The sequence below is a fragment of the Cannabis sativa genome, chromosome 3 (genome assembly GCF_029168945.1).
Source record: "Cannabis sativa cultivar Pink pepper isolate KNU-18-1 chromosome 3, ASM2916894v1, whole genome shotgun sequence".
In the NCBI taxonomy this organism is placed as follows: Eukaryota; Viridiplantae; Streptophyta; class Magnoliopsida; order Rosales; family Cannabaceae; genus Cannabis; species Cannabis sativa.
In genome coordinates, this window is record NC_083603.1 from 45,709,120 (window position 1) to 45,721,594 (window position 12,475).

At 34.8% G+C, this 12,475-nt stretch overlaps 1 protein-coding gene across 1 annotated transcript; it reads left to right on the forward strand.

Moving 5' to 3' along the window:
- The first annotated feature begins 5,366 nt into the window (after positions 1 to 5,366).
- Positions 5,367 to 6,032, forward strand: LOC133036104 (uncharacterized). The gene is made up of 2 exons (XM_061112590.1): positions 5,367 to 5,540; positions 5,604 to 6,032. Exons 1-2 carry the CDS (start codon positions 5,367 to 5,369, stop codon positions 6,030 to 6,032), a joined length of 603 nt encoding a protein of 200 aa, XP_060968573.1.
- The last annotated feature ends 6,443 nt before the right edge of the window (positions 6,033 to 12,475 follow it).

The window sequence follows — 12,475 nt, forward strand, 5'->3', positions numbered from 1 at the left end:
TCCCATACCTACACAGTCTCAGAATCATCCCACTTGACCTTCCCAGGCGGTGTGGGATTGCACGGCTTACCCGGTGTTTCCCCTTACGGATCACGGGACTACTGACTGTCACATATCCGCTCTGATACCAAGAAAGAAAAGTGTTCTACACAGTAAATTGTATAACTCAACTCAAATTGAGGCTGAGGGAATTCATTGAATTTATAGAAATATTACAAGAGAGAATAGCCTCTGATATGGTGACAGATGGTAGTGAATAATTTGTACAATCATAACAAAAATTATATTGCAATCATTACAAATCATTGGCCCAGGATCCTATGCAACGGTAGGGAGAATATTCTCCAAAAGATTTGATGCTGAGCTGTAACATTTGGTGAAGCCTTTCTCCTTTGTAGGGAACTCCACAGCAACATATAGCTAGGGCTCATGTCTTAACATATAGGTTACTGAAAAGCCAATAAATAGTTAAGGTACGAATTATCTGTATTTAACATAGGAAAATATGAATAACACGACGTGGGGTGAGCTTCTTTTGTCCCAATGATGAAGGTGAAGAAAACCCACTAGAAGCCAAGTTCTACTCCTCGAAGAGCCGATTCAACACCAAGGAAATTAGCCGATTCAACAACTCAAATTGAAGAGAGATAGACAACTGCTCAACTAACAAATCACGAAGAAGCGAATCAGGAAGATTCACAGACTGAGTTCATTGATGCACTTGATGGAGTCTTGGAGAGTTTCCTCCAATCCAAGAGGTGCAGGAGTATCTCAATCAAGGTTCGATGCTGCATACTTCGACTATGATTGGAACGAGATGAGGGTATTGGACAGAAATTTTAAGAGTGATCTCACCAGATGTGGGTAGAGCTCTCCACAAAGGCGAGCTATGTGGGTGCAAGGCTCCATTTCTCTCCATCGCTTAAGAAGGATGGTAAGGGTTTGAGGAAATATGGAATTGGAAAAAGTGGTTAGAATGAATTATGGTCTTTCACTCGTTAAATTTCGTGATGAAGCCTCCTGGGATTTTGTGTTGGAAGCAGGGATTGTACAATTTGATAACAAGCCAGTTACAATCTGACCACGGACTCCTAATTTTGACACCATGAAATAATTAAAATAGCCCTTATTTGGATTAAATTGCTTGGTCTTCTAGGTCTGCAATATTGGGGAACCAATTTTCTAAAGCACGGAACCCCAATTATGGTAGACAACACTACCAAAGAGAGATCACGAGTAAAGTTTGCTCGAGTTTTGGTTGACATGAAAATTAAGGAGGATTTTTCCTTAGCAATTAACTTTGAAAATGAATGGAGACTTCTTGATTCCGTTCCCATTCATTATGAATGGTTACCTACCAAATGTTGAAATTGTGGGGGTTATGGTCATCGCATTGACCAATGTCGAACTGAGCAAATTAGTAATTCAAGAATCACTGCTAAGTCTTTTCCAACAGCTAATATAGTAACTAGAAAGTTGAAGATTGCTAGTGCAGCCCAAGATCTTAAGAAGATTCCCTTTCCTGCTGATTTAATTCAAAATTTGGAGTTGAAGAATATTCTAGACTCTAATAATGCAATGGAGAAATAAGGGAAGGTTGTTATTGAGTCTGGAAAGTCCAAGATTAGTTTTAGGATAGCACAACTGCCTATGAAAGGAGTGATACAGGGGAATGATGAACCAACATTAGCTAATTAAGCAGAAGAGAAATAAGAACTATTCTCTGAAGGTTCTGGGAAGTTAGTTGATTCAGTTGTTGTGTCACAGCCACAGGTTCAAGGAAATTTGATGATTGTAGTATCTCAGTGTAATGATCGCATATTTAGACATATCAGCAGACAATTACTAGCTTATTATAATTTAATTATTATTTTATGATTATATGTGCATTAGTAGAAAATAAGAGCTATTTTTTAGATTTAGGCATTAGAGAAATAATTTTTTAATTATGGAGATTTAATTAAATTCTAGGTGTGTAATGCATGTTATGTATGAATTATAATATTTTCATGTTTATGCTCGGTGATAGTAGAATTCAAAATTGTGGCTATTAGCATCATTTAGATGTGGTTTAATATCTTAGATTTAGTAGGACAAGATTTATAGACAACTAGACTATTAAGGTTATGTGGAGTAATTGTTTATGACTATTTAGTTTAGAATGTTGTTTTGATGCTTGATCTGTGGGTTGTTTCTGTTATTTTGTTGTTTTGTGTGTTGAAATGCTTGCTGTCTCTAAATACTGCATTTTTCTTGGGTTCTGCATTTTTTTTGCCTGGTACGATGGGGTCTGATGTCCACCCGATGGTGATCCGATACATAGTAAAAGTATCATTAAAGGGATGAAAGTCTGATTGGGCTCGATTAGGGCCCGATGGGGTGGTCCAAAATGGGTTCGGGACATTATTTTATGGGGTCCGATATGGGCCCGATTGGACCCGATGGGTGGTTTAATTTTTGGTCCAATATGGGTTTTGAGACATTAATTTAAATGGGGTCCGATATGGGCTCAATTGGGCTCAATTGATGGTCCGATTAGTGGTCAAATATGGGTTTTAGGACATTAATTTTGATAGAGTTCGATATGGGCCCGAATAGTTGTCAAGTATGGGTTTTGGGACATTAATTTTGATGAGGTCTGATATGGGCTCGATTAGGTTCGATTGGTGGTCCGATTGGTTGTCCAATATGGGTTTGGGACGTTATTTTTGATGGGGCCCGATATGGGCCCGATGGTGGTCAGATGTGGGCCAAATGGTTTACAAATTTATTGTATTTTTAAGAATTTGGATAACTTTTCTATGAGATTTTTGTTCTAAATTGTAATTGTACTTTTTTTAATGTATGTGACAGGTTCAACTGCTAATGCGTTTGATATGTATAATGGTGTTTGGGAGCTTGAGGGTAGAGATTAGGTTTATAACTGGGCTGAAAATTTGACATTTAACATTGATACGAACGTAAGCTACTCAAGTTTGATTGATCTTTTGTATGATGAATTGGATGTTGAAAAAGTGTAGTATGACTTAAAATTGGAAGTAAATTACAAGTACATGAAAGGCTTAATGTATCGCCCTAAAGTTATTGGAAATGATAAGCGTGCAAGGTTCTTTTTGTCTACACTTGTGAAGAAGCTAGATGAATTTACTCCCTTGTTTGTGACTTTATTAAAGAAGAATGTTTTTGTCGATCCTAGTCCCACACCAAGTTCTGTTAAGGACACTCGTAGTGAGGTTGGGAGTTTTATTCCAAAAACAAATCCAGAGGTGTTGATTGCTGATGTATTACCTGAATTAAACACTATGATGCTAAGTGTTGATATTGTAGCACAAATGCCCTTCATTGATGGTATTTTTGATGGTCCAAACCCTGAATGTTATGCTGAGGGCAATGATGACGTAAGAGACGACCAAGATACAGAGGTCCCTGTTGATGTAGCTTTGAACTTGACTCCACTATCGTACCAAATACCACCCAGGCCACCAACACGGAAAAGAATGCTCCGTAGAGAAAATCACAAAACACCTGGTACTAGTAATAGTCATCCAGGCAAAACCAATAATGCTAGAAGAACCACTGACAGTAGGGGTGTACGTCGGTCGGTTTACGTTACATTTTATTTAACCCAATGTAAATATCCGGTTACAAAAATCTAAGTGCAACCCGCCCAATTAAGAAAAAAAAGTTTCAACCCGCCCATTGAATTCGTCGGTTTAGTCAGGTTAACCCGTCGAAATCGAACACTAATATTTTTTTTTTTCACATTCAATTGTTATGTATTAGTTAATGTGATAATGAGATAAATATAAAGATTAAATTTAAAGTTCAAATCATCTGTCATAAAAAAATAATAATAGTTTGAACTTTCTATTTTTTATAAATAAGTATATAAATTATATAATATATAGATTATATATAATAAAAACATATATATATAAAACTCTCTTAATCGGGTTGATTGGGTTAGTTCGGGTTGATTAGGCGGGTTGATATTATTTTCAATCCACCCAATATAAAGATTGGGCGGGTTATATTTTCGTTGGGTTTTTCGCTTTGCACTTTTCGTCGGGTTATCTCAGTTTGGATTGGGCGGGTTGTTCATGTTGGGCAGTTTACAAAAATTTACGTACAACCATAACTGTCAGTACATGTCCTAATAATGCTAGAGGGACCAATGAGACTGGATTTAGCGATCCATTTTCTTCTTCGACAAGTTACAATAAATTTAAGAAGAAAATATTTACAAGAGAAGACATCGAGGATTATAGTCATTATATATCTATGGATGACACACCAGGCGGGGAGTTACATGTAGGAAAGTTTTTAAGAGACAAAGAGCATTTAAAGATAGTTGTTGGCTTGTATGCAATGAAGAAAGGGTTTGACTACTTTGTTAGGAAGTCCGGTACTGTTGTTTGGTATGTCACATGTAAGGATACAGATTGTGGGTGGAGATTAAGAGCGAAGAAGAACGGACTTTCTAACATGTTTGAGGTGAGTACATTTCATAATGTACATACATGTTTCCTTGATCTTCGAGGAAAAAGTAATTGTCAAGCATCACCTTTGATAGTTGCCCATCTAATTAAGGATAAGTTCGCAACTGATGGCTTGGATCATTTGGCCTCTGATATAAGAAAAGATATGTACAAGGATTACGGGATCCAAATGAGTTATGAAAAGGCTTGGAGGTGCAGAGAGAAGGCACTACACCTAGTACGGGGTACACTTGAAGATTCATACTCAAAATTACCTGGTTGCTTGCACATGCTAAAGTTGAGAAATCCATGTACCATCACAGATTTTGTGGTAGAGGATGGTTGCTTCAAGTATTGTTTCTTCTCTCTGGGTCCTTGTATTTAGGGGTTTAGGTTTTTCTGACTTGTTGTATGCGTTGATGGGTCTTTCTTGAAGATTAGGTATGGTGGGCAAATGTTGCGTGCAGTGGCATTGGATGCAGGTAGCCATATCTTTTCGATAGCTTTATTGTAGTTGGCAGTGAAAACCACAATTCTTGGACCTTTTTTATGAGAAAATTGAAAGAAACGATTGGTGATGTTGAGAACTTTGTTGAGAACTTAGCCTTTGTGTCGAATAGGCATCAAAATATTGTTCATGCTTTGGAGATCGTGTTTCCTGATGCACACCACGGTGCATGCTACCACCACATTATTATGAACGTCAACCACAAGTTCAAGACTGATGTCTTCACGAATCACATTTACACATGTGCCTACACGTATTCAAAATCAGAGTTTCATAGAGAATTTGAGAACATTCGAGCAATGAATGTTGCGGTAATATCTTGAGGAAATTGGATTTAAAAAATGGGTTCGGTCGTACTTTCCAGGGTACGTTACAATGTAATGACGAGTAACTGGGCTGAGAGCTTCAACAACACAACTAAGGATGCAAGAGGCTTTCTGATCACTGCTACTATAGCATTCCTGAGGTCCAAAGTCCAACAGTTGTTTGCTACACGAAAAGAAAAAGCTGACAAGTGGACGAAGACCCTAACACTAGAAATGGAGGAGGACTTGGCATTGGATTTTGAAAAATCTTGATATTTGAACGTTGACATATGTGGACCTTACACGTTGCAGGTTCACCCCGGAGGAATAGTTGAGACCAGTGGCGTAGTGGACTTGCAGGAACGGACTTGCACTTGCAACTTGTTCCAGTGCATGAAGTTTCCTTGTCCTCATGCATGTGATGCAGCTCAACAACGAAGTATTAGCATGTACGCACTATGCTTGCCATATTACACAACGAAATATTGGAGGAGCACATATGAAGGTACAATTATGCCAGTTGGTGACACGAATGATTGGGAATTGCCTTATGACATAAATAACATCACAGTTGGAGTGCATGTTGAGAAGCAGCCAGTAGGGCGACCCAAGAAGCAAAAGGTTGGAAGAATTAAGTCAAATCGAACTGCTTGTAATGGTGAAAGGATTATCATACCACGAAATTGTGGCAAGTGCGGTGCCAAGGGGCACAACAGAAGCACTTGCACCTACCGAGGCTAAAAACAAATTTTTAATTTAGTCGTACTGTGATGTGTTGTACTATTATGTATTGTTATTGAATTCATGTTGGAATTTTTTAAATATTAAAATTTGTGGTATTTTATTTTTTGATAATTATTATAATTTGTGGCATAGCTGGAAGGCCTAAAATTGTTATGAACTAATAAAAGAACATAATCATACCAATAAAAGAAACTAGTTACATTGTTATCTTAATAAATACATATATGTAGATAGATAAATATATATAAGAAAAAAAAAATTATTCATGCTAAATTTTGGTAAAATAAATTTACACACCACCACTCTCTAAATTTCTTCATATTTTTATCATTCACATTATCAAACGGAAGTTCCAATATTTTATGCTCAATGTGCTCTATTACATATATCCCGCAATCACCGCTGTATGAGACAATATAAAATAATTAAATAAAAGTATGCAAATTAAATTCAAGTTAATTAATAAAAAATCAATTGTAATTAAGTCACCTTAATTCAGTCTTCTGTACAATCCTCTTATCGATGACTTGTGAACTAAAATTTCTAACCTGGCTCTCTGAGACGGCCAGTTGAGGCATGACGATCATTTCATGATTCTCAAATAGGCTAGACTGCAGCAACAAAGTTGGGAATAACTCTTCCCACAATGTCAAGTGACTCTTCAATTCATCCGGGGAAATCGATCCAAGGCTCGAGTCAAATATGCTCAACATCCAATGATGAAGGTCTACCTCTAAAGTCGCCCAATGCTTTGTACTGTCGAAGAAGAGGGCCATATATATTCTCTCCTTATTCTTCCAACAGTCCAAGTATTGGGCATTATCCCCTCGAATTAAATCCAATATGTCGTCATCTCACTGAAAGTTAGAGTGGTCATTACCCGCAGCTTGCCACCGACCAATAACTCTTGATGGGAAAATATGAGGCATGATGACACATATATTTGGGTACACCTCTGAATAAAAGTATTGTCGCCTCCTCATCAAATGAAATATCGCATCTAAATGCTAAAACATGAAAATAAAATATATCAAAGATTAAATAAAAAAAAAGTCAGATAAAGTCTTTAAAAACCAAAGACGTAAAAAATCTTAAAAACTTACATCGTCTCCGACCCATGTCTTTGGAGTATGTAGTTGGAGGAACCAAGCTGAATCGTGTCTACCAGAAAAATACTCCCTTGGGTACTTGTTCCCAATTTGGCTGAGAACCCAACTGTGAAAAGTCAAGAGCAGCTTTCAATCAACGACTCTAAGTGGGTCCACATTCACATGTGTCTTCGATGCCTTGGACTTCTTCTTCATTTCAGTGTACTCATTGAACCACTTAGGTTGATTTCTCTATCTTTAGTTCTCCACTAGTTCTGGAGCTGTCTCTGACACCTGTATCTCAGAACCCTGAGTATCCCCGATGCTGGTGATCTTCGTGTTATCAGGTGTACAAAATATATCATCATCATTTGGTCTATGATCATTTGGGAGAATGATTTCATTTTCCAGTGACTGAGGCTCTTCTTGTGGCTATGGCTGTGGCTGTGTATCTGGTGTCGACCTTCTAGGATCTTGTAGGAGTTCATTATGGTCTTCAAATGACCCATAATCTCGTTCTGTCCTTTCAAAAGAGCATCCTGAACTTGCTTCAGAGCTAGTTGTTCCCTCTCCAAAATCGCCAACCTTGCCATCATGGCAAGGGATATTGATTCGTGAGGCTCTGAAGTGTTGGGAATAGATGCAGATGGGGCAACACCAGAATCATCTAGTAGTGAAGACGGTGCACGTGGTGGAGACGGTGTAGTGGTGTAGAGTCTCTAAAGATTCTGGCTGCATTCGCTCGTTCTTCTAATGTCGAGGCAAGCTTTTGGGCCTAGCTTCACAAAGCATCCTGTGTTGGTTGGCCTATCGTCACCAAACACTAGTTCCTCCAAGTCAATAAATAAAGGTGCCTCACCGCGAGTAATGCAACTCACAAACTCAGTCTCATTCGCTCGGGGACATAACATAGAGTAAATTGTCAACTGAAAAATAAAATAAATATATTAATAGATGGAAATTAACATGAAATAAACGTAAAGCGTAAGAAACTTACATTTCTAGCAAATAATCGTATCACTTCGTCCTTGTCGAGTGATATTTTTGGCTTACTCTCCCAGTTCACCATTCTCAGAAAGCGATGCGACTTCTTCACTGCATACTCATTGCCCAGCTCCAGGATGGCCTCGTATGCCATATACTGCAGCACTACAGTATAGCCGTAAGATGAGTATTTAGCCTCCTTCTGACTAACTCCATTTTCAATCTTCTTAAGCATCTTATTCTTCACTTCTATGTAGTCTTTATTACAAGTTTCCATCAACTTGTTGTATGAAATCTTTCTCCACGGGTACTTGTAGAAGAATGGAAGGTTGTCAACCATTCTTATGACAAAAGGAAGAACAACAGTCTTCTCCTCCTTACCAGTGAGGATGCCCATAACAAACAAGGCCATCTCCAACTTGTAGACATCATCAACTTCTGTGCAGTTCTCAAAAACTCTGCGCAGTTGGCCAAAGGTGATGGAAGGATTACCGTTGAAATACTCCATAATCAACCGGTCTGAACTTCCTTTCTCTTCAATTTCTTCTTCAGTAGGTCCGGGCAACAAGTTTAACCCAGTCACCAAACCAAACTTCACCCTACCGAATTTGCATCTCTTCTTCACCAAGTAAAAATGTACCTCGTCTGGCTTGTCAGATTTGATTTTGTGCAACATCAATTGATGGATCAATACTCTTAAAAATTGTAATGGTTCTCTCTCGAAGAACTATTTGAAAGGGGATTCCCTCACCCCATCCCATAATCTGAATTCCTCAAATTTGACCTTAATCTTCAGGTAGTAATAACTACCGCCGCGCCAAGTGGCACGACCTGTGTAATGCTTCGAGAGTGGAATTATTAGTTGTGGAGGTCTCTGTAAAAAAAACCAAGAAATTGAAAGTTAGCAATTAAAGAATCAGACACAACATCGGACCTCAATTGGACCCACATCGGACAAACAAAAGCATTCAAGGTAAAATCATCAACATTCAAGGTAGCATCGGGCCTACATCAGGCCATATTTTCAACCCTTCCTGCAACACATGCATCGAACCCAGCATCAGCCCTACATCGTGTTGGAATTATTTTACCAAGATCTAGATTTACTACCAAGTATGTTTTATTAACATCCTAATATGAATTCTAAAACAATGAAATAAACACATAAGAGTTTAAGAAAATCTTACATTGGGTGCAACGGAATATAATGACTCATTCCGTTCAGATCTCTAGCCCTTGATTCCTTTCTAATTTAATGTTGGCCCAAAATTAATTAATAAAATTAATTTACAACAAAAAATATAATTTTCCTATTTAATTAAATATTTAAGAAAAATTTCAAATATTTAAGTATCATGATGAAAGTCAACTTAAATATTAATTTTCTATTTAATTAAATACACTACAAAAATACTTCAAGCAAAACAGATCATATCTATCTAGACTTTCATTGACTAATTAATTCAATTTCTAATTATAATATATTTTAGTTCATTTATTTTAATTAATCATTAGATGAAAAATTCATTGATTTAAGTTGGTCCAAAAAAAAAATTCAACTTTAATCTATTTTTCAAATAAAATTTAAAATTTCTGCACTAAAAAAATGCAATTTCGAAATTTTGGGAAAAAGATTAATAAAATAAAATAAAATATATTTTAAAAATTATTCAAATTTAAGTTATTCTGAAATAAGATTCCAAACTTAAGATAATTTTCAACTTTAATTAAATAACATGAAAATAACAATATTTAAGTATCATGATGAAAATCAACTTAGATATTGAAATTTTCAATTTAATTAAATGTATTAAATTCAAGAAATAAATAATTAAGTATAGAGAAAACTTAATTATTAATTCTAGTTTAATACTAAGAAAATATACTAAACTTAGATTGTACTAAAATTAATTATTAAACAATTAATTTCACAATCAATGATATTTTCCTATTTAATATTAGAAATAATAACTAGTATAGAAATAATTATCTAGAATATATATCATTAACTAAGTGTTTTTCTAAAATTAACTTTAAAATATTAAAATGAAAAATAAATTTCATAAATTTTAAAAGTTAATTATGTTGCTAATTCAATTTTAATTAGGTTAGACTAATATAATTAACCTAATACAATTATTTAAATAAGGCAAATGGGCCTTCACAATTGGGGTAGTTCATGTGAGGGGGAGCTGGGTTCAGTATGTCGTAACCTCTTCTATTGGCCCTCAACTCTCACACAAGGCCCAAAAGAGAGGAATTTAACCTTTAAATAAACAATTGTTATTCATTGAATAAGCCCAAATCTTATTGGTCCTAAATAAAATTACTTATGTCAAATTTATTTTAGCAACCTAGTCCATTTACTTAGTAAAACTTAAATGGGCTTCCTATATGCATCTAAGCCCAATATCAAACATATAGGCTCACACATGTCAAATAATTTGGATGGGCCCTATCATGTTACTAGATTTACACAGATGAAAGAAGTACAAAATTTACCTGTTACAAATTATTTATAAGATCTATTGACAATTGGACTATGATTAAAATCAGATCATTGGATCTGTCAACAAGTTAATCATAGCAATTTAGATCAAATAAATAATAGGTTTGTTAAAATTTTTTTTGAATAAACAATATAAATAAATAAACAAACATTGTCCTTGTAACAAATGTGAAATAAGATGTTAATATAATTAAATTATTATTCTTAAACTAACCAACTAAATTTTGAAGAATTTAGGGTTGTTAAGACAAACCTTAAAATCTCAAATAAAAGAAACTAATTTTAAAATATCTAGGTTTATTTGAATCAAATTAAATTAAATATCAAATAAGATCAATGATTTGAAAGAAAGAATCTTCAATATCACTTTCAAATCTTATAATTTAATAAAATAAATTAATTTTAAAATAGATTTGGTTAGATAATTATTATTTTAGGAATAAAATAATAAATCAATAATAATTACCATAATTATATGTCAAAATATCTTAAATTAAGCAATATTCAAAATTTCTACAAAATATCTAAGTTATTTAAATATTTAAGATATGATTTATAAATTTCCAATAAGAAAAAAAAATGATATATATAGAAAAATATCATTTTTAAACTTATAATTTATAAATAATTAAATATTTGACAAAATAACAAATTTTGAATTTGAAAAAATTATGGTAAGTGTATCTATAAAAATATCTATGTTAATTTCAAATTTATTAATTATTTAATTTGTCATATAAGATAATTTTAATATAATATTTTAAATAAAAAAGACAAAGTTATCTTTAATTTAAAATATGTCAAATATCAAAATATCTAATCTTATAATTAAACAATATATAAATATTAAAGAAGAAGGTGTAACAATACCTATTGCTGATTATACCATGTCAGTCTAAATCCAGTGTTCTGACAAATCAGGGAATAAACTTTCGAACATATAATTAAGATTATATTCCACTGTGCTGACAACACTATAATCATTAACAAATTCATATGTTCTGGACTTAAATAGAATTCATACATTATATATATATAATCATAAAATAAATCACGTGAACCATGTAACATAAAATGTTATTTCTGATCTTTATTAATAAGTAAATCAGATTATATTGAAATGAGTTTTATTTAGGGCACAAAACCCAACACATCGTGCTTTACCTTCAACCCTTCCTACAACACATGCATCGGACCCAACATCGGCCCTACATCAGGCCTTCACCCTCAATCCTTCCCACAATAGATGCATCGGCCTACATCGGACCCCGCATTGAGCCTACATCGGGCCTTCACCTTCAACCGCGATTTGCACATGTATCGACCTACATCGGACCCAGCATCGGGCCGATGCTAAAAACCTAAATTCTTCTCGATCACACAGATCTGACCCCAAATCAAATCTAAATCTATCCCAAACTCACGGATTACAAAAAATTTAATAAACCTATAAATTTCTACCCTAAATCAATAAACCAATAAACCTATAAACTCTATCACTAAAAAATACAACAAAATAAAAAAGGGAGGGTGCGAAAACTTACCTTAGACATTGGGATGGTCGTCGGTGGTCGTGGTTGTTAGCGTTGTTGGGGCAGTGCATCGTTGTGGGTGGTCGTGAGCGTTGTTGCGGCAGTGGATCAATGTGGTTGGTCATCGATTGTGGTTTGGGAGTTTGATCGAAGAGAGAGAGAGAGAGAGAGAGAGAGAGAGAGAGAGAGAGAGAAGTGAGAGTTTAAAAAATGAGAGAAGTATTTTTGAGTTTATTGTAAAGTGAACCTATTCTGAAAATTTTAAATTAATTTCCCCTATACATAAATAATCAAAATTTCCTTCTAAAAAAAGTGTTAGAAACAACA

Bases quoted from the DNA above. Each gene is read 5' to 3' on its own strand.
- LOC133036104 (XM_061112590.1), top strand. From the start codon at position 5,367: ATGACGAGTAACTGGGCTGAGAGCTTCAACAACACAACTAAGGATGCA. The intron at 5,541-5,603 runs GCATTGGATTTT...TACACGTTGCAG, and splicing joins TAGAAATGGAGGAGGACTTG to GTTCACCCCGGAGGAATAGT.